The sequence below is a fragment of the Neophocaena asiaeorientalis genome, unplaced genomic scaffold (assembly GCF_003031525.2).
Source record: "Neophocaena asiaeorientalis asiaeorientalis breed wild unplaced genomic scaffold, Neophocaena_asiaeorientalis_V1.1 scaffold91, whole genome shotgun sequence".
Taxonomy (NCBI): Eukaryota; Metazoa; Chordata; class Mammalia; order Artiodactyla; family Phocoenidae; genus Neophocaena; species Neophocaena asiaeorientalis.
The window spans coordinates 14,769,637-14,794,054 of record NW_020173198.1 but is presented as its reverse complement, the minus strand read 5'-3'; the positions used below and the strand labels follow the sequence as shown (position 1 = coordinate 14,794,054).

At 50.9% G+C, this 24,418-nt stretch overlaps 1 protein-coding gene across 1 annotated transcript; it reads left to right on the top strand.

Annotated features, from left to right (window-relative positions):
• Positions 1-5,286: 5,286 nt before the first annotated feature.
• NUBP1 (NUBP iron-sulfur cluster assembly factor 1, cytosolic) lies at positions 5,287-22,420 on the top strand. Its single transcript, XM_024744497.1, has 11 exons — positions 5,287-5,335; positions 5,414-5,518; positions 7,196-7,329; positions 12,213-12,281; positions 14,455-14,487; positions 15,072-15,162; positions 15,803-15,957; positions 17,738-17,848; positions 18,098-18,200; positions 21,312-21,395; positions 22,136-22,420. The coding sequence occupies exons 1-11, from the start codon at positions 5,317-5,319 to the stop codon at positions 22,192-22,194; spliced, it is 963 nt and encodes a 320-aa protein (XP_024600265.1). The 5' UTR covers positions 5,287-5,316; the 3' UTR covers positions 22,195-22,420.
• The last annotated feature ends 1,998 nt before the right edge of the window (positions 22,421-24,418 follow it).

Below are 24,418 nucleotides of genomic sequence, written 5' to 3'. Positions count from 1 at the left end.
ATTTTGTTGTTTCTTTTCGCCCGTGCCACACAGCTTGCAGGAACTCAGTTCCCCGAACAGGGATTGAACCCAGGTCCTGGCAGTGAGAGCCCAGAATCCTAACTACTCGGCCACCAGGGAACTCCCTAAATTTTCATTTTGTTGTTTTAGTCATCATGGCCATCTGCCATAAGAGGGACTGAAATAAAATATTTAAAGTCTATTGTTTCAAACTCAGGAAGCGAAATGAATGTAAGGGAAATGTAAACTTTCAAATGCTGGTTTTTGTAAGTTTGTTCATGCTTCAAAAGTTCCTAAAGGAGAAAACTGGGCTCAGACTTTTGGAACACGCTGTACTCGAGAAAGGAGAACCAGTTGCTTCCACAGGCCAGGAACAGCATCTGTGAGAAGATGGTGCTCAGAGGTCTCTCACGGGGCACTGGGTAATGGCCGGGGGACTGGGTAATGGCCGGACAGGCAAGGGCTGGGGGAGGGGTGGGTAGCGGGGACATTCCTGGCAGAATGACCTCTGTGAGCAACAGAGTAATGGGCTGGGGTCCCCGGGGAAGTGCCAGCTGTTCAGTGGTTAGGGCCCAGCCTTCACACTGGCCCAGGGCAAGAAATGAGCCTGCACGGGGATATATGTTTATGTATAGCTGATTCCCTTTGTTATACAGCAGAAACTAGCACACCGTTGTAAATCAATTATACTCCAATAAAGATGTTTAAGAAAAAAAAAAGAAAAGAAAGAAATGCGCCTGGAGTGGTCAGATGGTCACCAAGGCCACTGAAAACCATGCGAAGATTGGATGTTAGCCTGTGGGCCATAGGGAGCCATTGAAGGTTTAAGAGCAGCAGAGTGACACCATGTGATCTGCATGGGGAAAGGTCAGGAGCAGAGAAACCCTGTGAGGAACTACAGGGGACAGTCCAAGGCCCACTCCCTATGCCTCTCTGGGTATGACCATGGAACTCAATCTTGCCAGGGGAAAGTGAGCAAATAGGTGTCACATCTGGGGGGACGCATTTAAGCAGCAGCGTACAATTCACACTCTCCACCTTTGAAGCCTTGTGTTCAGATGGCTGCAACGTAAGATGGCAGCGCCTCTGCCTGTATCCCTGAGCTACAGTGAGCAGGGGCCTCTGCCGACGAAGCTGTATATGAACAGGGGCGAAAAATAAACCTTGCTGCCTTGAGCCTGTGCGGCCTGGGGGATGTTTGTCTGACAGCATAGCCTGGCCTGATACAGAAACTATTGCAGACCCAGGAGGACAAAGGCCTGAGCCAAGGCAGTAGGAATGATGGAAGTTGTGGCCTGGGACTTGTATATCGCCACCCCAAACACAGTGGTTTAAAGCAGTGTTTATTTAGCTCATGAGTCTTTGGGTTGGCTGGGTGGCTCTTGTGGACTCGGCTGGACTCACTCATACGTCTGTTGTCATCTGTGGGTCGGCAGCTCTTGGTCCTGTGTGTCTCAGGGTCAGTGGTTTGGGATGGCCTTGGCTGGGACCACTGGGGAGGGGGTGCTCGGCTCATCTCCATGTCTTACCTTTATCAGGCTAGGCCAGAGATATCCTCACAGCCATGGCAGAGGGGCAGGAGAGGGAAGTGAAAACAGGCAAGGGCTTTTATGAGGTTTTTCTTAGATCCCATTTGCTAACATCTCATTAGCAAAGTAAGTCACATGCCTGAGCCCAGAGTCAAGGGTAGAACAGAATGTACTGCAAAGCTAGATAGCAAAGGGCACAGATAAAGAGGGGGGCGAAGAATCAAGCCACTTGTGCAGCCAGGCCACCACAGCCCCCACTGGGGAAGCTACAGGACATGATGATTGGCTGTAAAGGGAGATACCACGGTGGCCGCCAACACTTACCCCCATCTCTGTACCCGCCTGCCACTCCACCCATCAAGACATGGTGTCGGTTTCCCCACCCCTTGAACCTGGGCTGCTCTTGTGACTTGCTCTGACCAACAGAATGTGAGAGACCCTGTGCCAGTTCTCAGCCGTGCCCAGCTGCAATGGAAAGATGCTCAGGCTGGACCACTGACTGATGAGAGGCCACATGGTGGGGAGAGGTCATGTGGAGGGAAATCCAGGCAGACACAAGTGAGAATCTTAGATTTTCTAGTCAACTCCTGCCTGAATGAAGCCACATGAGTGATCCTGGATAAAACCAGAGGAGTCATGAGAAATAATAAACCATTGTTGTCTTAACTACTAGGTATTGGGGTAATTTGTTACACAGCAATTGATAACTGATACAGGGGAGATGGAAACAACTAAGCAAGGCTGGTGCTCAGATTGATGACTTGAGTTCTTCGGCAGTGGTGGTGTCAGTCTCTGAGATGAGAACTCCAGAGACAGGAACTGGTTTGAGGAGAAAGTTGTGGACGTGAGTTTTATGTTCATAGGACAGCAGTGCGGTAAAACCCAATGAGCATCGACTGAGATACATGTGTCTGAACTTAGGGAGAAATAGGAGCTGGATACTGGGGAATGTTTCATATGGAATATCGGAGGATGCCGTGGACATAAAGCTGCTCATGGTGGGGAGGATGTGGCAAGTGTGACTAAAAGTGGGCCAAGAACAGTCTTGAGGAGTTGCTCATTGTAAGAAGTGGTTCTCAAACTTTAGTGGATGTAATTACTATCCTGTGAGAATGTGAAGATACAGATTCCCTGGCCCAGCCCTCCAGGTTCTGAGTCAGGAGGTCAGGGAAGGGCCTGGGAATCTGCTTTGCCACCTGGCTCCCACCCTTCTGCTCCCAAATACAACAGGTGGAAAGTTCCATCCCAGGTGAGACAGGAATTTGGCTGGGAGAGTAGGAGAGAGACCTGGAGCAAAGTTGAGAGGTTTGTTTGATTTCACCATCATTCTTACAGCCTTGTGGAGAGGAGCGAGTAGAGAGGGGAAGGTTGAAGGACAGTAGACTTTTTCCTCCCTGCCACTGAGCAAAGACCCACTGAGTGCTGAGTGGGAGAGCCCTGTGCAATTAGGGACAAAAGAGCTCTGAAGTGGCCCTCCGCTGAAAACAGCTAGGGGGAACGTGCAGGAAATGTCTTAGGGGACATCAGGAAGGAACACCTGAAGTGGGCTGGCCTGAGGCTTCTGCAGTGTGACTGGGAGAAAAAGAGCCTGTGCTCAGAAGAATTCAGTGGAGCCTGCTGGCTGTGAGACCCTGGGCAAGGCTCTCTGAGCCTCAGTGAAAGGAGCATAACTTGCATCCTGCCTCCCAGTGTACAGCAGAGTGGTTAAAAGCCCAGGCCCTATACCAGACTTTGTTGGAGTCCCAGCTCTGCCACTTACTGGCCCTAAGACCCTGGGCAAGTCATTCTCTGTGACCCAGTCTTCTGACCTGCAAAACAGAAATCACAATACTCCCTGCCTCATAAGGGAACTCCTCTGACCACCAGGCTTTGCTCAGGCTGTTTGCTCAGTTTGAAACGCTACTTGCCTCCACCCTACCCTGCCCCAATCTGGGTGTCTCCTACTCAGGAATTCTTTCCTGACCCCTGTCACTCTGATCCTCTTCTGTCGTAGCACTTATCACATCGCAATTACGTTCTTCAGTATCTGTTGTCCCAACCGAGTTGGGCTCCAGGAAGACAGGAACTAGATCAGTTTGGTATCGCTAGCACCATATGTTATGGATGAGAGTTCAGGCTCCGGGGCCAGACAGCCAAAGTTCATCAGTCTGGCTCCCTCGCTATTATCTGTGTGACCTTAGGAAAGTCGTTTAATCATTGTGAAAGGCAGTTTTCTCATCCAAAAATAGAGATAGTAGGACCTAGAGGACAGGATTGATGAAGAGCATAAATTAGGTAATTCACATAAAAGCACCAGGTAATAGCTGGCGAATAGTAAGCGTTCCACAAATGCTAGCTATAATCGGTGGCAGGGATAGGCAACTGATACATTATTTTTAATGAGTTTCTATATCCTTAGTGCCTGAGGCTGGGGAAAGTTTGTTCACTCATTAAAATTTGTCCCAAACCTGTAAGCAATGATACTCCAGTAGCAATGAGCAAATAGCATCCACATCTTGGATGGTTTCTAAAGACAATTCTCCAGGAAAAGCAACCAGGGGTCCTTGGAGAAATAGCTGTAGCAAAGAAAATAGGAGAGCCTGGAACATCCTATCGTCAGAAAGCAAGAAAGTGCTCAAAGGGGTTTGATTAATGTCCAAGACACAGAAGCTTGATGAGGCTTCACTGGCCACATTTTGGGGAAAAATTGACCATAAAGAATAATGATAATTTATTATTAAATACAGAATTTTTAAAAAACCCATGAGTCCATAGTGGTTCTCAAAAAAACGGCGGGAGGTAAACTTATTTACTGAGGAATGCCAATTAATTGAGATAAGGATAAGGACTGGGAAAAAGCACAATTTTGCAAACACCTATGCAACTGATCCAGGCAAGGATGTTAAAACCACTGAGTGAAGGCTGATGGAGAACAGGATATTCATATGATCTCAATGTGTCTCCCCAGAGAGTCTGTATTAATTACAAATGGAAAATGGTGCCATTCCCTGGAGAAACAGGACACACACCATCTTTATCAAGTGATCAGGCCCTCACATCACCAATAATGGAACCAACTGGCATTATGTGCTTCCTGCTGTGACACAACTGTAAGTGCATTCTGCTTAAAACTTTAACCTGGGGGCTTCCCTGGTGGTGCAGTGGTTAAGAATCTGCCTTCCACTGCAGGGGACACGGGTTCGAGCCCTGGTCCGAAGCCCGGGAAAACCAGGGCTTAGGCACGGAGCAACTAAGCCCATGTGCCACAACTACTGAAGCCCGCGCACCTAGAGCCCAGGCTCTGCAACAAGAGAAGCCACTGCAATGAGAAGCCCGTGCACCGCAACGAAGACTAGCCCCTGCTCACCGCAACTAGAGAAAGCCCGTGCACAGCAACGAAGACCCAAAGGAGCCCAAAATAAAATTAATTTTTAAAAAATCCTTGAATCTAATCAAGGGGGGTTGGGGGAGCAGGGGGCTCTTCCTTAATCTGAATACAAAGTGAATATTAGCTAACAGTTTTGCATTAATGTTAAATCTCGAATATGAAAATGGTATTGAAGTCACGTAGGACAAAGTCTTTGATCCTAGGAGATACATGCCGAAGTATTTATGATAGATATCTGCAACTCAATTTTAAAAGGAACAGAAAGAGAACAGCCCCAAACGCCCATCACAACGCTCGCGCGTGCGCACAGCCCTCTTTCGAGACACAATTTGGCGCAGCTGGAGGGTCAGATTAGGCGCCACGAGGCGGAAATACGTAACGGCGGTTTCCGGTGACCGCGTACGCGTCCAAGGCAGCGGGATGGAGGAGGTGCCTCACGGTGAGCGCGCGGAGGGGGCGTGGGGGGCGGGCCTGAAAGGACAGGAGCCACTCTAACTGTGATCTTGTCTTCGCGCAGACTGTCCCGGGGTCGGCAGCGCCCAAGCAGGTCGAGGGGCCTCATGTCAGGGGTGCCCCAACCAGGGGCTCTGCGCTTCTGGAGCTGGTGCCGCTCCGGACCCGGGTGAGGAAGGGGCAAGGCTTCAACGGGAAGTGGGAAGCGCTGTCCTGGAAGAGGCGGGACGTGGGCGGGGTGTGGATGGTGTTGGGATAGGGGCCTTACGGATGAGGGGCAGGGGCCCAGAGGAGGCGGGTCGTGGAGTCGTCTTCAGGATAAGGGGCGGGGCTTGAGGGATGAGTGACAGGAGCGGGGCCCAGAGGGTCAGGGCTTTTAAAAGGCTAGGAGAGGAGAAAATTGGCGGGGTGGGGGCGGAGCCTGAGCCCGTGACTGGCGTGGAGTCGAAAGGGGTCTCAGGAGGGGCGGGGCATGGGAGAAAGTCGTGAGAGGTGAGGGGTGGGACCAGCGGTTTGAGTGACAGTAACTGGAAGTGGTTGGGAGGAGGCCGGCACCAGAGGGAATAGGGTATAAAGTTTGAAGTCAGGGAACTTAGGCTTAAATCCTAGCTCCGTCAGCTGTTTTCTTTGGACAAAATTTCCTTCCTTTTGAGGAGCGATTCTCCCATTAATTCAACAGAAGTATCTATTGATCACTTGCAGGCACAGTGCTCTGTGCTGGGGATACAGCTATGAATGAGACAGATGAGGTGATTAAAAAGCCTTAATCTCTCTGAGCCTCCATTTCCTCTTCAAAAATGGGGGGGAAATAGTTACAGTGTTGTTTTAGGGATTTGAACTAGGATGAAATATTGAAAGCATAGTAAATGTGTAATAGTGATAGTTATCAGCGACAGGTAACTAAGTGTCTGCAATGTGTCAGTTTCTTACTCTTGGCACTACTGACCCTCAGGGTTGGATAACTCTTTGTGGTGGGGATGTCTGCCCTGTTTCTCTGCCCAGAACATTTAGCAGCATCCCTGGCCTCTACCCACTACATGCCAGCAACACTCCTTCCTGTGACAACCAAAAATATCCCGAGACATTGCCAGATGTGCCCTGGTGGGGTTTGCCCGCAGACTGGGAATCATTGCTGCATTGAAAGTTCTGTTCTGGAACTGGGAATATAGTGTGAACACTTCAGAGCCCCCCCCTCCTTCATGAACTTTATATTCTAGTAGGGGAGACAAACAAGTAAACCGATAAATAAGGAAATATCAGATGTACTCGTAGCCTTGGGTTTTGTTTTGTTTGGTTTTGGTTTGAGGTTTTTTGGTAGCACTTATTACTACCATTGATGAGGTGCTGTTTCACTCATGATCCCTTGAAATAGCCCAAGGATTTAGCTTCTTCCAGCCCATGGGAAGAGTGACATTCAGAGAGACACAAATATCATATGATATCGCTTATATGTAGAATCTAAAAAAATGGTACAAATGAACTTATTTACAAAACAGAAATAGAGTCACAAATGAGAAATAGAGAAAACAAACTTATGGTTACCATGGGGGAAAGGAAGGAGAGGGATAAATTGGGAGATTGGGATTGACATATACACACTACTATATATAAAATAGATAACTAATAAGGACCTACTGTATAGCACAGGGAACTATACTCAATACTCTGTAATGGCCTATGTGGGAAAAGAATCTAAAAGAGAGTGGATATATGTATAACTGATTCAGTTTGCTGTACACCTGAAACTAACACAACATTGTAAATCAACTCTACTCCAATAAAATTTTTAAAAAAATAAAAAAAGATTGAGTCAGGGGCTTGGTCATCTGAATTGCTTTCTTTGCAGCCATAGAGGAAATCAAAGAAAAAATGAAGACCGTGAAACACAAGATCTTGGTGTTGTCTGGGAAAGGCGGCGTTGGGAAAAGCACATTCAGTGCCCACCTGGCCCACGGCCTAGCGGAAGATGAAAACACACAGGTGGGACCTTAAGGAAAAACTGGGAGAGGCTCGTGTCTTAGGGCTCATGATGGCTCATAGGGAGCTGACTGGTTAGTGTCAGTTTATCTGGCCTCTTTGGAATCTAGATCCCTGCAGAGAGAACGAGGAAGTGCAAGGCAGTCGAGCAATGAAATGAATATTTCATTGGATTCTCTAGCCATGAACATGGCTGGCAGGTGTACATTTCTCTTGGCTTGCTGATTATTATTGAAACAGCCATTCCAGTTCTTTCCTTGGTCTTGGTGCGTGCCTTCTTTCCATACACTGATATATTTTTGAAAATTAGTTTTGTCTTTGTGCATTTTGAATGTTGAAATTTATTTTTATATAAATAAGGGCTAACTAACTTTCACTTCACATTTATTTTATAACTGGCAAATGACCTTTCACTTTTGTTTGGCTTTTTTTTTTTTTAAGATAGTGCTAGTGGGGAGCGTAAAGGTATGTTTAATTTAATGTTGACATTTCAAAACTGCCACATATTGCCAGTTATTTTTTTTAACTCTAATAACTGGATAAACTGCATACTTTCTACTTGTGTGACATAAACCATTCTATTCCAGTATGAAATAGCGCCCTAAATTCTTAATAAAATAAAGGCTTTATTTCCTCCACAAAAAACCCAGTAAATGTAGCTACCTTGGGCAGGGGGATCAAGCCCACCATTCCGACCTGCCCTCAGTATGCTTGAGCGTGTGCGTGTGTGCCAGACGGTAAATATTTTAGGCTTCGTAGGCTATACAGTTTCTGTAGCAACTATTCAGTTCTTCCCTTGAACATGAAAGCAGCCATAGACAACCTGTGAACAAATGAGTGTGGCTGTGCTGTAATAAAACTTTGAATTTCATATAATTTGAATTTCATAATTTTCACCCTGTCATGAAATAAATGTATTCTTTTGATTTTTTTCCCCCCAACTCTAAAAACGTAATAGCCATTCTTAGCTATGGGCTGTACAGAAACAGGTGGCATTCTGGGTTTGGCCCCTGGGTTGTAGTTCGCCGGCCCCTGGTTTGGTTTGTAGCTCCAGAAGCACTAGTGCTGGCTGGGGAAGAACTTCTTTGGGGGAGGATTGAAACCTTGGGGAGGCCGTGGCCTTCTTGGGACAGTGCAGAGGCTGGGCTAGGGGACCTGTAAAGCTTGGTGTTTCTCTTACTAGGGCTCTGAATCCTGCTTATAACTCACTTCTCTTTGGATCATTTTATGACATGTGGAGCTGCTTTTGTTGGCTTACGTGACTGACGTATGCTTCTCTGGAATCTGGTATCTGTTACCCAAGATGTGCTCTAGGCATCTGGGGAAAGGGAGAAGTGACTGGCAGGGGACAGCTGGGCAGGCTCGTGGGAGAAGGCGGCCTTGGACTCTGATGGCGGCTGATGGGACGTGGCAGGAGGAGGTGGAGGCAGAGGCGCAGAGCTGGGACTGCCGGGGCAGACAGGCTGGGCAGGCAGGGCTGCTGCTGCTGCAGCAGAGGGGCCGAGGGCGAGGCTCAGCCTGAGCCAGACCTGGGAGGCTTTAACGCCCTGGGAAGATGTTCCAGCGGGAAAGAGGCATGGTTTGAGGGTTGCTATAGCAGCAGCTGAGTGTGTGATCGAGTGTCGTCAGGGGGTGACGGTAAACCAGCAGGAGGTGTTGCTCCTGTCTCCATGAGAGGCCACGAGGACACAACCAGGGCAGTGCTAGAACCAACGACAGGAACAAATGGAGCAGCAGGGCCTCCAACTCTTGGAGAAGAAGGAGGGTCAGAAGTCTAGCTGAGCGTTTGGGGCAGGAGGTGGGTGCAGACTAGCGTGGTGGCCAAGGACACAGGCTCTGGAGTCGGTCTGCCCACGATCACATCCCAGTGCCGCTGATACCACTGCTGTGACCTTGGGCAGGTTATCAGACTGTCTCTGCCTCAGTTTTCTCATCTGTAAAATGGGACTCAGGACCGAGTGAGGTGATGCACGTAACAGTAAAATGCTTAGCACGATGCCTGATGCATAGGAAGTGCTCATTAAATATCCCTGATAGAATATGGAGGGGTGAAGACTATTTCTGCTTTGGTGATAATGAGTTTGTAGCCCACCCAGAGTCCAGTGCCAAGCAGGTTCACATATATTTGCCCATCTGTTTTTCTGTTAGTCAACAATCTTTTGCCGTCTGAGGGTCAAGTTTGTATTGGCCAGTTGGCCAGCCAAGAAATCTGTCTTCTGCGATGACCCATGTTACCCAGAATAATCTTTGCTTTCAGAAGCTGTCAGGCATTTTCTTAAACAGCTGTCTAGAGATGTACTTTAACCAGGCCAGCTACAAGGAACCACTTGTGAATAGACAGCTGTTTACATAGAATCACGCTTCCGTGTTGGTACGTTCTGAAGTCCCACTGCACACACGTTGAAACTTTGCAGTAAACTGAAGGGAAGCTCACCAGCTGTGTGGAAACATGGCTAGATGAGCTGGGTTTTTTTCTTGGAGTGGTACTTAAAAAAAAAAAGTCAGCACTTAAGAAAGTCTGTCTACCCTCAGGCAGACCTACTGGTGACAGAAAACATCACTGTCTCCAAAGGGTGCCTGGCGTGGGCACAGAGTACACACCGAGTGTCTTGTTGACTAAAGTCAAGCAGCCCACACCCCTCCCTGCCCTAAATTCAGCAGGATGGTGAGGACTGCCCTGTCCTTTTCTGCCTGCCGCCTGGTGGCAGCTCATTACTGACTGCAAGCAAGGCTGTTCCATGATAGCACTTGCTCAGGCAGGTGTCTGATGGTTTGCAGAGGGCCTTGAATCGCAGGGTAGCCCCTGACTAATCACAGGTGGGCCGGGGAATGTGCAGGTTGGAGCGAAGGGAGGAGGAGGAGCCTCTATGGCGCAGGCCTGAGCTGTGAGACATCCAAGAATCACGTGCCTTCTTCCCACCGCAAGAGTCAGCAGCTCCCGTCAGTTCCCAGCTTATCATCCTGCCCTGTGAGCTGAAAGGCAAGCTGTGTCATTAAAAGGTCCAGGCTATAGTGTCTGAGGGCCCTCTCGGGGGCTTGTAGACTCGAGGGCTGGAAGGAGCCTAATGATCTCCCGAAACACTAGTTTCGCAGCTCAGAAGCTCAGACAGATCGGGCAGGAGAAGCAGCTTGTGCGAGGCGACACGGCCTCAGAGTGCCAGGAGTTAGTGCTGAGCCCGCTTCCCATGACCTCTTCTTAAGTGGAAGTATGGGGCGCTAGGTAGGGAACGCTGTGGATCCTGACAGCCCTGCAGCACCCACTCCACCACTTTCTAGCTGGGAGAGGTGTGGCAAAGCCTCCTCTTCCCATTAGTCTTCTAGCACCTTCCACAGACCCTGTGAGGATTATTGCAGGCATGTTTCTTCCAGCTGGGGTTCTCTGGTGTAACTGGGGCAGAAAGGGAATTAATTGGATGGGTATGGGGGTAGCGGCAGGATCAGCAGAATGTCTGAAGGGGACAGGACACGGCCACTGGAGAGCTGGGTAGCAGGAATGTGCCACAGCCTTTTCGGGTTCCACCGCAGAGTGAGTGCATGTGATCTCTTTCTTGTATCATTTCACTCAAGATACCCACTTGGTTGTGGGGAAGAGGGGGTGTAATTCCTCAAAAGGAAACTGATTAAACTGTTCCCAAAAGAGAGCGAGATTTTCTAGACCAAGTGGCTAGAAACTCGAGATTATTGACGAAAGTCTCCGTTAGGGTCGTAGCGATGGTATAATTTTCCAAGTTGTGAGGCTCTGATGTAAAACGTCTGGATCATTAAGCACACATCAGCCTGAAGCATCAAGAAGGCCACGGAAGTCAGGTCTTCAGGATGAGGTCTTCACCCTGATGGGTTTTCAGGGTGAGCGTTGTTCTGTTGCATTCTTCTTGAGGTCCAGCAGAGGGCGCTTGAGGCAAACGACTATCCAGTGTATGAAGGAACCGCTTTCCTGACCTGGTGTGAAGTCGTGTGAGGATCATAGGAGGTTGTCCAGAGGATTGAAGAGGAAAGCAAGAAACTAATTTGGGGCAAGTTAAAAAGTTACCCAGAGGTGCTCTACTTTGGATCTAAGATGTGAGAGCTTTCAAGATGAACACGGCCCTGCTCTTTAGGTGGTTTCTGAAGGCTGTCTCAGACCTTTTCACGAATCAGATGGGGAAAGCAGGGCGTTTGGGGTAGAAGGAGTCATCCAAGGCTGCACGTATCACTAGCAAAGAATTTCTGTAGATTTCCTTATTTTCACTTTCTTTTTTAGAAGTTGAGCCTAAGCCATCATTAACCTTCAGCATCACAGGAAAACAGGGCTTGGTCAGAGCTCAGCTAGAGGGTCCACTCTGGCCCTCCTTGCCAGGCCCCCAGGGTAATGGGAAGAGCCCTGGCGTTGGAGTCCAGAGACCTCAGTTCATGTCCCAGCTCTGCTTCTTGCTCGTTGAACAAGTCTCTGGGCCTCTCTGAACCTCAGTTTCCTCTTCTGTAAAGCAGAGATAATGATCCCGAACACACAGGCGCGTGCGCAAACACACACACCCCCCCCAATACATGGTAAGGGCTGCGTAAACAGTGGCTGGGCCTGAATCGTCAAGTGACCTGATACCCTGGACCATAAGCTCAGCCTGAAGATAGGCCATACTGAGGGTGGCTGGGGTGCAGCAGGGCCATGGGCAGAGCGTGGGGGGTGTTGGTGTACTTTGCAGGTTCTTGTTAGGAGTTTCATCTGTGTCTCTGTGGCCCGGAAGATAAATATTGTAACTCTCCCTCATGAGATTCCGCTCGGTCCAAGTTCAACCCAGTTTTTCTTCACCTTCTCCCCTCCCTCCTTTTCCTGGAACCCCGTCCCCTCCCGGTTGTGCACATCTGGAGGATTGTACATCTGCTTATATCACGTCTCCTCTTTTCCCCAGGTGGCTCTTCTAGACATTGATATATGCGGGCCGTCAATTCCCAAGATCATGGGATTGGAAGGAGAACAGGTAATAGTGACAAGACAAAATGCAGGGAAGCATTTTCTTACCGGTAAACTGTAGCACCAAGCCGCTAACCCTAAGCCAGGGGGTCAGCGGAGCCCATGCCTTTTTACCTGGACGTGATGAGATCAGGTAAATGTTCACTAGACCGCCTGTCTCCTTTTAACAACAGCCGTGAGTTTGGGGGCGGTGTGGATTATATTTAAGTTCATTCAAACCTTCTGAGAATTGTTAGTTTCAATGCCTTCTTAGAGGGGAAGGGAAACAATACGTCAAATGCAGAAGTCAGACACAGAAACTTAGCCGTGGCTGGGAAAGGGTTCTGTACTCTGGAAGCAAGGAAATATCTCTGCTCCTGTGGTCACCAGAGGGGAAGTGAGACTGCGAGGCAAGCGAAGAATGCGTGCGGGGGTGGAGCAGCACGTGCTGTTCCCTCCCTTCTAGGTGGCACAGAGCCGTCCAAGAAAGGTTCCCCTGGGGGGTGCACTGAAGCCGGGCTGGAGGACTAGGCTTCTCCTGGGGTGTTGGGATCCATACATTCTTTGCTGAAGCGCTGGGTGCTGAGGTTCAGAGGAGAACAAGGCAGATAAAGACCCGACCCTTGTGGGAGGGGCAGGTGATAATAGGACACTAAGCAGGGTAAGGGGACAGACTCGGCAGGGCAGGGCGGCCAGGGGAGCTGCTCTTTGGGAGGGGGTGGTCAAGGGCACCCTGCTCAGAGAACCCAGAGAAGGGTGCGCTGGGATGGGGAGCGCGTGCGGGAGTGTCCTCGTGTCCTCAGCAAAGTGGCCCACGGGGACGGGGCAGAGGGACGGGGTGGCAGAGAGTAGCCAGAGGCCGATGGAGCCAGTCCTTGGGGACCCTGCTCAGGGCTTGGGACTTGCTTCTGCCCTGCTGCGAAGCAGCAGGAATCACAGTTCTGAGCACGTCCCGGTGAGCAGCAAGCTCTGGGGCACATGCCCCCCGGCACGGGGGTCCGTTCCCGTCAGTCACGTGCATGTACTACTCACTGGGCCAGGACACAAGTAGTCATAAAAATTGAAAATTTTAAATGGTGAGATAAAACAGAAGTTCTACTACTTTCTCCTCCTGTGCTATTGGATCATCGTGTTTACCCCTCTTTCAAAACCAGTGACTTAGAGAATTAGTATTAATAGGAATCAATGGGTTTTTCTTTTTTAAGTATGACTTCAAAGCCAGTGACAAAGGACCCCGTGTTATCCGATTGCAATTCTGTGAAATGTCAGCAGCAGGCACACCTGTAGACACAGTAGATCCGTGGTCACCTAGGACTGGGGGGAAGTGTGGGGATCGGGGGTGACACTTAAGGGGTGCAGGGTACCTTCTAAGAGTAACGAAAGTGTTCTAACGTTGATTGTGGCGATGGATGTACAATTCTGTGAATGTCCTGAAGCCATTTAATTGTACAGCTTAAATGGGCGAGTTGTGTGGTATGTGAATTATATCTCAAAAGACTGTTAAAAAAGTAAGAATTCATCAGGGAAAATGGGCTTTCTGTTCTGGGTCCAGCGTTACTTGAACTGTAAATCTAAGATTGATGTGTGGTTGGAAGTTGCGTAAGTTCCTGTTTCATAGTAAAGCGTTGATACGGACTTGAACCCGGGCAGTCAGTGAACGTCTACGGCGAGGAGAGGGTCTGGGTCTTGCAGTAGCCCAAGCTTCCCGCCGACACCACTTCCCCAGTTGTTGTCCCCTGGGGGCAGCAGCTCAGCCCTGAAGTTCACACCACTGATGGGAGGGTTCTGTGTCTACTGTTTCACTAAAGGTCATCCCTCCACTCCTGGACTTGTACAGAGACTGCCTCGCTGCTCCACAGTTACCTGCATCTTCTCAGCAACCCCCCCAACTGATTTCTGTCACACTTTTAAAATATCCCAAATTATATTTGGACTCTGGTAACATCGGTCCCCTGACCAGATATCTAAGCAGTTTCCAAATAACTTAACCTGGGAGGGAAAAAGCAAATGAATTCTATCATCCATAACCCAGCCCCTGACCCCCCTCTGTTCACTCCCTATTAAGAATTTAGTGGTAGCATTTAAGACAATGAATTGTAATTTATAAAACTGCCTTCTTACTGCGTGAACTTTGTCTGTGAGAGAAGCGTGACCAGGGCGTATAATTTCTCACAAATAAGCATGGGCTTCTGTTCCTGCAGGTTCACCAGAGTGGCTCGGGCTGGTCTCCAGTGGTGAGTGCTGACCCCCTTTTCTTCAGGATCTCTTGTCGTATGTGTACATAAAGGGTTGTAACTGTTTATCGTCAACAGATATTTATTGAGGCGCTTTCCTAGGCACAGGGAATCCAGTTACAACCTGGGATTGGCACACTTTTTCTGTAAAGGCTCAGAGAGTAAATATTTCTAGTTTGTGGGCCATACAGTTGCTACCGTCATAGCTGGAAAGTAGTGATAAGCAAATGAATGACCGTGGCCGTTTTCCAATAAAACTTTATACAAAACCAGAAGTGGGGCCATAGTTTGCCAACCCAGGTTAAGATAGTAAAGGAGACGAGGTTTGTTTATTTCAGCTGAGTTCACTGTCATTGCCGCATAAGGCCGTATGGTGACTCTTTCAATCCCCCCAATATGGTAACCTTTTTCTTTAATGATTTTTTTTGAAAAAAAGATTTAAGGATTCAAAGAGTGAATATACTCACAGATCACACAGTAATTTTGTCCCCCCAATTTCTTCAGCCAGAGCTCAGACAAAAGACATAGGGAAGTGCCTCGCACTGTGGTTTTAAGTAAAATGTTTCTTGCGTCATCCTTTCTAGTTCCTGGAAGACAACTTGGGGGTGATGTCGGTGGGTTTCTTGCTCAGCAGCCCCGATGATGCCGTTATCTGGAGGGGACCAAAGAAAAATGGTTTGCCACTCTGCTTTCTGTCTCTTACCACGCCCTTCCAAGGGCAGAATTGCATCCCGTCCTGTCAGGATGGCCTCAGGCTCATCCTGCTGGGCTTCATAGAGGATTCTTTTTATGCATCTGGTTGCCTCTTCACTGGTTGAAGAGAGCCAACAGAAATACCAGTTTTATTTAATAAAATTTTATAATTTTTAACATCTATTCGGGGTTTTTCTCTCCTGAAAATCTCCCTAACCCTGAAATTATTCCTAAGGTGGTTTGTGTTCTTATTTGTGTCAAAGAGAGAAGTATGTGAGATGAAATCAGTAGCAGGTTGGGGCTGCAGGTAATGATGCGAAAGTGCCTATCTGGGCAAGGTTCCTCAGCCTCGGTGCTGCTGGCGTACTGAGTCAGATAATTCCTTGTTTGGGGAGGGCGGGCTGTCCTCCACGTCACAGGGGCTTAGCAGTACCCTGGCCTCCGTGCTCCAGAGGCGAGTAGAACTCCCACCCTAGTCATTGACCAGCAGACGTGTCCCCAGGCGTTGCCAAACACCACTGAGAGCACAGGTGATCCGTACGTAAAGGTCACGAGCTGTGCTTCTGTAGAGAGAGTCAGAAGGATGGGAGAGAGGAGGCATTCCCGCGGCTTCTCCTTGCAGGCATGATCAAGCAGTTCCTCCGAGACGTGGACTGGGGCGAGGTGGACTACCTCATTGTGGACACCCCACCCGGGACGTCGGACGAACACCTCTCGGCCGTGCAGTACCTGGCCGCAGCGCACATCGATGGGGCGGTGATCATCACCACGCCGCAGGTGAGCCAGGGCCCCCCACCCCGGAGGGTCTCTCTCTCCCACAGCCCGAGACCCTGGGCTCTGCAGCATGCCCTGACTGGGATCCGCAGAAACCTTATGTTTATCTTTGGTCCAGCCACTGTCAGCGGACAGGGAGGCATTAGGTGGCTGGGGCAGGGGTGGGGGCCAAGGGCGCCTGGCCCGAGGATGGCGCTGGAGAGAAGACGAATTTGTCGTTAGGAATGTTTCCTACTGAATTTTTAAAGAGAGGCTGGGGCCCACCCTTAGACCAGCAGTGCTCTCAAGAATAGGTCCCAAAGATATGACCTATGAGAACAGTGGAGTGGGGACGTCCGCTCTGATGCGGGTGCTGACAGTGGGCAGAGCTTTCCACGTGGGGCAGGGGCACATGGGAACTCTGTGCTTTCTGTGAACCTAAAACCGCTCTGAAAGTCAAGTCTAAAGCAACAGCAACAATCGAGTTGACACAGGATGGCCTCTCTGATACCATATTTACTGTGAAAGGAAAGAGAGTCCCCTTGGGTTCAGGAGGAGGGGAGCAGACCGAGCAGATGCCGGCCCTTCTCCAGGAAGCCTGGGGGGACGCCCCATGTTTGTGCACCTCTGTATGTAACTTCTCTAGGAAGTGTGACTTCACGCTGGGGACGCCCACTTTCTCGGAGCCCTGCACGTCCAGCAGCTGGCTTTCTTTAGGGGTCATTTTTATTTTTTTGTGAGAACTGCATTTTTTAAAATTAATTAATTAATTTTAACATCTTTATTGGAATATAATTGCTTTACAGTGGTGTGTTAGTTTCCGTGGGGTCATTTTTGACAAAGCAGGGCTTGTAGAGGATACCAGGGAGAGAACCACGGCTGCACTGCGGTGAGACGCTTAGTAACAGCCAGTTTACTTTCTAGCTAAATGCCCCTCCGTCTGTACCCCAGCCTCAAAGGGCGCGAGGGCCAAACGTGGGCCTCAGGAGAATAGAGGACTCAAAGCCAGGACCCTTTGAAGGCCTGTGACCGTTAAAGCCACAGATGTTAAGGAGTAGCCGTATTTGACAGCACACGACACTTGGACACGTGTCTGCAGTAAAATTAAATGGGGTACTGGGGTGGTACTAAGCCCTGATTATCCACAGTCCTCACGCTGTAAGATACACATCGAGAGTCCAGAAGTGAATTTGAAGGGATCCAAACCTGGTAATAGTCCTTATTTTCTTTTTGTGCATAAAGTTGCTTGGGTTCATGATAACCAGGATCAGAGGTTGACGTACTTTTTCTGTGAAGGACTGGAGAGTAACTGTTTCAGGCTTTTTGGGTCACACGGTCTCTGTCACGGCCCTTTAGCCGTACCATTGTGGGGCGAAAGCGGCCCGAGATACTATGCAGAAGAGTGGGCCGGGCTGTGTTCCAGAAGAACTTTATTTATGAAAATAGGCAGCCAGACGAGCCCGCAGGCTGCCCCTGACCTGGAAAGCTGTGCCTACTGGGGATCAGCCTAGTACATTGACAGCAAAGTGGAACATGGAGGTGTGTTAAAGGGTCACTTTCCTGTAGATTCGTTGTACATTGGACATTTGCCTGTTCAGGTTTATCCTTTGAGATTTGTGGGAAGTAAGTAGCACCTGGACCAGGGCTCACACGTGGTCGGCATGAAACAAATACGGAACACGGGGCACAGTCTCTAACACTTCATGGTGGCGATGCCACGGCCCTGCAGCCCTCCCTCCACGACGCGGATGTTCTCTTTTCATGCTTTGACTTTGACATAACTGGACTTCTTGAACCTTGACAGGAGGTGTCGCTCCAGGACGTCCGGAAAGAGATCAGCTTCTGCCACAAGGTGAAGCTGCCCGTCATCGGGGTGGTGGAGAACATGAGCGGCTTCATCTGCCCCAAGTGCCAGGTGAGAGTACGTCCAACCAGGTCCCGTCCTCCATGCCTGAGGAAATCGTAGCGCTGGATCTCTGGGAAACCGTTTCTGTTTTCCCCATCATTTCGGGAAGTGGAATCAGTTAAAACCCTCTGTTGCTGATTTAATGAAAATTCTTTTCACGTTCAAAATAGCCATTTTTTAAAGTTCCTTTAAAATGTGGTCCATTCGTATGATTCTGAAACAAAATCAGGATTCCTCCCCCTTTAATTTGCCTCCCAGAAGGAGACTCAGATATTCCCGCCGACGACTGGGGGTGCGGAGGTCATGTGCCATGACCTGAAGGTCCCGCTTCTCGGCAAAGTGCCTCTGGATCCGCGCATAGGTGGGTGAGTCCCCGGTGGAGGCTGCACGCCCTCCAGCTGAGAGGAGCAGTGAGACGCGTGGTGCGTAGCCGAGGGAGCAGGAGAATTTCGGGGTGGCGGGAGGGGTCTGCAGAGGAGAGAAGAGGAGAGACTGGTCAGGGAGATGCCCAGTGCAGGAGGGCAGGAGGAAAGGAAGTCACTAAGGGGAGGGGCCAGGCCGGGGGTGACCTGGGGAGGCGGCAAGGGGCGTGCCTTCGAGTCTTCTCTTACATAGGAATTAGGTTCAGACTCAAAGCCGGGTACAGAATTAGCCTTGAAGACTCCCGAGGAAGGTGCCCCGCATGTCCAGTGTACAGGGAAGCCCGCCGCAGCCCTCCTTGCACCCGGCTTCTCTCAGTGAGCGTGAGGGGAAGTCGCTGGCCTGCCTCTGGGGGTCATGCTCCTCTCTGAGTGCCACAGTCCTCCGGGGACCCCACCTCCACCCCACACTCACTCCGGGGCGTCGGCTCACTGAGTGGAGTGGTGAGGACACCCACCGCCAGATTTGTTTCCCCACAGTAGCAGGAGTTGACCTTGCTGAAGTTAGGTGTGAGCCCCGCCATGAGGAAGTGGGATAGTTAGGTTACGCAGAGGTGCCCGGGCTTGAGGGAAGCTGACAGAGACCGACGGCGCTCGGGCCCCAGTTGTTAGGAAGTGAGAGCCTTGGGAGCATGGGCACCGTGTGCACCTAGAGGCCGAGGCCGTGGCGGCTGTGCTGCAGGAGAACGGGGAGGAGGTTAGGGCTGGACTGGGGCCTGGGCGTTGCCAGCGAGGAGGGTACACAGAGAGGGAAAGTGCCAGGATTTGAGAGGTGTCACAGACGTCCGTGCTGCCCAGTGTGAGCCACCGAGGAGACGGGGACAGCACCGAGAACCGGCTGGCTCCCTCCTGGTGCTGTGTGGAGGCGGGCGAGGCCTTGGCTTGGTCAGCGGGCTGGGGAGAGAGGTCAGGAGTGGAGGGGGACGTGCCCGCGACGGGGGGTGGGAGGTGCAGAGAGGAGGGGCCGAGAGCGCAGCTTGGAGGAGGCCTGCCTTGAGGAGGTGGACGGGAAGAGCCCCCAAGAAGCCCGGGGGACCCGGGGGGCAGCTCCGGAGATCGCACCTCGCTTGTTTCCACCCCCAGCAGCACTTCTGGTATGTGGTTTCCCCAAGAAACAGAGAACTCGGCTGCTTTTCCAGCCTTCCCCACTGCTGTAAACTGTCTTCGCATTGACCAGAGCTTCCCTCTGGGCCGTAGGAACAGGTACCTCCCCTCAAAGGCCTCCAGAGGCGGGTGGCGCACATGAACTTGTGGGGGACAGTGCGTGGTGGCAGCCTGTCACCGCCATCCGCTTCAGGCCGTGCTGCCGCCATAGTCCTTAGAGCAGCTTACAGGAGAGGTGGCCTGGTGCAGCCTCGGATTCAGTGCCGTCTAGCGGGACAAGGTTCATGTCCCCAGACCTCACCTCTGGTTGTAGCTGCAGAGAGCTGGGCTGGCGTCGGAAAGGACAGGTGGTTAATGCCGTGACGCGCTGCGGCGAGGCGGGCAGGGCCAAGTGAGGTCGCTGTGACCCTCTGGAGCCGCTTCTGTCCGGTGAGGGAACAGCCACGTTACCAGGAACAGACAAGAGGCCGCGAAGGACGCGCTCAGCCCCTGTGGGAACGTGCAGCAGAGGAGCGGCCGGGCTCTGGCACCGTGATCCTCGGCCTCCCCAGCCCCGCACACCTGAGGGTCACACGGAAGCACGTCTGGGGCTGGGCGCCCTGGCCTAGATCTGCGCTGCCCCAGCGCTGGCTGCGGGCTCCGGCGGGTCCTTGCCAGGCGCTGAACCTCAGGCCGCACCTGCAAGGTGGGCACGGTGATGGAGCCACTGCCAGGGGCTGCACAGATGGAAGGAGGGCCACGAGGGGAGCCTTGGACAGGGCAGTGCCCAAGGGGTGCCACCTGCAGGCGACAGGCAGGAGAGGGGGAGGTTTGTGGAGATGGGGGACTGACCAGAGTGCATTTATAAGGGGACAGGCATGTCCTCTGGGGAAGGGAGGACGAGGAGTGAGAGGACGCTGGATGAAAATCAGAAGGAAGTGGCCCCACGAGCCTGTTGTGGGACCTGTGACTTCCCAGACCCAGTCCAGCGACCGTGAACTCGGAGGCTTCCCTAGCTGCTTCCGCCACAGTTCACAGTGCCTGGGCCACATGGGGGCCCACTCTGCCCCCTGTCTCGGGTGTCCCTGTCCCACCGGACAACATGCTGGGGAGCTGAGGTGACGACTGCTCCACGGTTGGCCTGGCCAGGATCCCCCCAGGAGGCCGGGGAGCAGCTGTGGGTCGTGGAACCACTGACCCTGCTTCTCCAGCAGGGGGGCGGGGGCAGAGGAGCTGGCAGCGGGGTCTACCCAGGACCAGACGGGAGGGGAGCACGCCGCCTGCCCAAGGTCCCGCCCCGTGCTCACCTGGATGCGAGACCACCTGTGTGTCCCAAGGCGGCACTGCAGTACACAGAGCAGATGGATTGATGCCAACCTGGAGTGACCTTCAAGATAAAATTACACATGGAGAAAGCAACGGGCAGAATATGTGTGTCATACACTCCCAAGCATTTTTTTTAAATACATGAGTGTGTATATGTATATATATGCATATATTTCTAGAGGGATACTTGAAACACTGGTAGCCTCCTTTGAACTCATTCTTCATGGTATAACCTTTTGTATTCCATACACTTACTGTGTGCCTTCATTATCTTTTTACTGAAAGAATGAATGGGTCTTTTAAATGCAGGTTCCTGGGCCTGCCTAGGAGCTGCTGTATCTGATCACAGTGGGGGCCCTGGAACCTGCATTTGCTGCACATGACCCAGATGACTCGCAGGCACACACACTAAACACCATCAGCCAGGTACAGGTCAGAGCTGCGAGGAAACGCTAGCCAGGGTCCCTGCTGGATGAAGGGGGGGGGAAGGTGAGGGCCTCGAGACCCCGACATTCCGTCTCAGCTTTGCTCTTCATTACAAGTGAGGTGGGCTCGATCTTCAGTGTCACGGGCACAGAAAGAGCCCCAGGTTCACATCACCACTGTGCTTTCTTCATGGATTTTCTTTCCTTTGTTTCTTTAAGGTAAGAGTTGCGACAAAGGACAGTCTTTTTTGGTTGAAGCACCGGATTCACCAGCCACTTTAGCCTACAGAAGTATAATTCAGAGTAAGTGTTCAAGTGAGTCTTGTGAATCCAGACGGCACGGGGCCAGGAAGTGATGTAAATGAGCAGAGTGGGCTGGGTGTGAGAAGGCCCCGTTCAGGACCATAAGTGGTCACTGCAGCCATAAGTGGCCACACAGCTTTGGTGGGGACACTGGGGTAGTGAGGTCTGGGATGACCCCATCAGCCCGGGAAGCCAGGAGTCTTGAAAAATCTTCCGGTACATCAGTGTTGTGAACTAAGTCATAGTTTAAAAAACATGGTGAAGTTTATGGTATAGGAAATACACCTCGATAAAGCTATAAAAAGAAATGAAGAAGAAAAAAGCAGCCCAGTGAGCCAGACCCAACCCACGTGCAGGCCTGATTCAGTCAACGACAGGCAGCCATCAGGGGCACTGAATCTAAGGCACAGGTGTCGTCAGCAGTTAAAGCTTTAGGCTCCCGGTTTGTGGCTGAGTCCTTTTGACCTAGTGAAATGGTGTTGAGGGTAAATCACATCATTTCCAGGATTCTTGATCTGTAGAATGGGCCAGCGTGAGGCCTCCAGTTGTGGTTATAACTACAGATGGGCAGTGGGCAGTATTGGGCTCACTTTCAGAGATTCAGGGCATAAGCCAAAATGGGACTATTGGGAGAATTAAGCCACCTGGGGACTCCACCCCATCTAGACATGGCCTCGCCAGCAAAGGGCAGGGCCACCAAGAGCCGCCACTGCTTCCTTGCCTGCTGTCTTGTTTTCCAGGAATCCAGGAGTTCTGTAGTCTGCGTCAGCCAAAAGGGGAGAACCTCGTCGGCTCCTGAAACAGGAGGACGTTAGGAACACAAGCAGCACGTCCCATCACACCTGACCAGCTGGGTGACAGAGCAGGGGTCACAGGCAGAGAGGGACCAGCCCCAGGCATGGTGTGAAGTCACTTGTTCAGAGACACTTTAATCATCTAACATTTGTACACTTTTCTTTAGTACATATGTAAAGGGCATTCTTTACAGATGTGCCGCTTTAAAAATAAAAACATCTCAAACCTCTGCCCCAAGGCCTGCTTCATGTAAAAAACCAGCGGCTTGTGGGTCATGGAATTTTCTTCTCTGTCGGAAGCTGTTCCATTACAGAACCTCTCACTTGAGCCTTCGCTGCCTCGGAAAATAAGCCTGAAAAAGAACCAAAGGGACAAAGGGGTGAATGTGTGGCTTCGCTGCAGATATACAGTCACAGTTGCAGACAGCATAGTGCAAACGCTGTTCCTCAGGTGGAGAAAAAATTAAAGCGGTGACAGATCCTCCTGCTGGGGCTTGTCCTGAGGTCAGTGCACACCACATGGCTGGGCACAGTCAAAAAACCCTCGAATCACCCACATGAGAACAGATTTGGGGGTCAGTGTCGACACCCTGTATAGGAATGTGTGTTCACTATATCCAGCAATTTCCAGTGTCAGACAGCTTACAGGGTTTTTTAACATTACATAAAAAGAGAGATGCAAACTCCAATAAGATCCTCATTGCCATGAGACGCTCACTCTGAAAGACACACAGGAACTGAGAGCAGCTGAGGGAAGAGTAAATTCCCAGTTCCCATCTTATTCCAGGCATGGAGTGGAAGGCGGACAAATGCCTTGCCCTCCCCTTCTCTCGTCGCCCACCCCGCTTGCCTACATAGGGTCAAATCCACCTGTTCAAGGTGAGGAAGGTGGGACCCCTCTAAAGGGCCCACCCAGACCGCAGGCCCAGCTGAACCCAGGGGAGCTGTGCTTCCGCGGGAGCCCCCGGCCCTGCACCGTCCAGGCCGCCACCTCGATCCCACCTCTTACCTAATACTTGTGAATCTCCAGCCCCTCAAGGCCAGGCTTCTGGAAGTCTCTTGGACAGGCCTGCAAGGGGAAGAGGCTGCCCTGGCTTTCTGTCTCACCTGTGTGTGGCCCGATCCTGCTGATGCAAGGCCAGAGCAAGCCCACAGTGAACGGAAAGCCTGCAGGGCTGGCTGCTCGAGGTCTTGGTGTGAAGCCGCACTGTTCACATTTAAGATGGTTCAGACCATTTCAGGAAGAGCCTGGTCAAATTTAGAAGACCTATTTCTCTCCTAGAACTAAGGCTAGGTTAAAAAAAATACGTTAGCGTTCTTAATTCTGTCGTTTAAAGAAATCACTCAGAACCGACAACGGCAGTCACAAAAAGACAAGCGCTGTATGATTCCACTTAGGTGAGGTCCCTAGAGTCGTCAGATGCATGGGGACAGGAAGTAGGTGGTTACCTGGAGCTTGTTGGTGGGGGGAGGGTGGGGAATGGGGAGTTAAACATTCAGTGGGTACAGAGTTTCGGTTTGTGAAGATCAGAGTTCTGACATGATGATGTGGATATACTGAACTGTGCACTTTTTTTTTTTTAAAGAACTCTGCCTTTTTTTTTTTCTTTTTCGGCTGCGTTGGGTCTTCGTTGCTGCGCACAGGTTTTCTCTAGTTGCGGCGAGTGGGGGCTACTCTTCATTGCGGCACGTAGGCTTCTCATCGCGGTGGCTTCTCATGTTGCAAAGCACAAGCTCTAGGCACACGGGCTTCAGTAGTTGTGGCTCGCGGGCTCTAGAGTGCAGGCTCAGTAGTTGTGGCGCATGGGCTTAGTTGCTCCGCGGCATGTGGGATCTTCCTGGACCAGGGCTCGAACCCGTGTCCCCTGCATTGGCAGGCGGATTCTTAACCACTGCGCCACCAGGGAAGCCCTGAACTGTACACTTAAAAATGGTTAAAAGGGTAAATTTTGTTGGGTATATTTTAACCACACACACAAAAAAGCAACTAACCATGGATGCCTGGCTGATATGGAAAACATCAAAACCTGCCATTGCCAACAGGCCTCCTTGACTTTTAAGTGTCTGGAGATCAGGGGTCCAGGAATCAGACTTCAGTAACTCACCGTCTGGAACACCGTCTGGGACAGAAAACTGGCTGTGACTTTGCTGATGCCACTCTCGCCTCCCATCTTACAAAGGACGTAGCCGTACAGGTTAGCGGCTTGGAGAGAAATCCCAGCTATCACA

Excerpts from the sequence above, each read along its gene's own strand:
- NUBP1 (XM_024744497.1), top strand. Across the intron at positions 14,488-15,071 it reads GCTCGGGCTGGTCTCCAGTG|TTCCTGGAAGACAACTTGGG; the intron begins GTGAGTGCTGAC and ends CATCCTTTCTAG. Across the intron at positions 18,201-21,311 it reads GCCTCTGGATCCGCGCATAG|GTAAGAGTTGCGACAAAGGA; the intron begins GTGGGTGAGTCC and ends TGTTTCTTTAAG.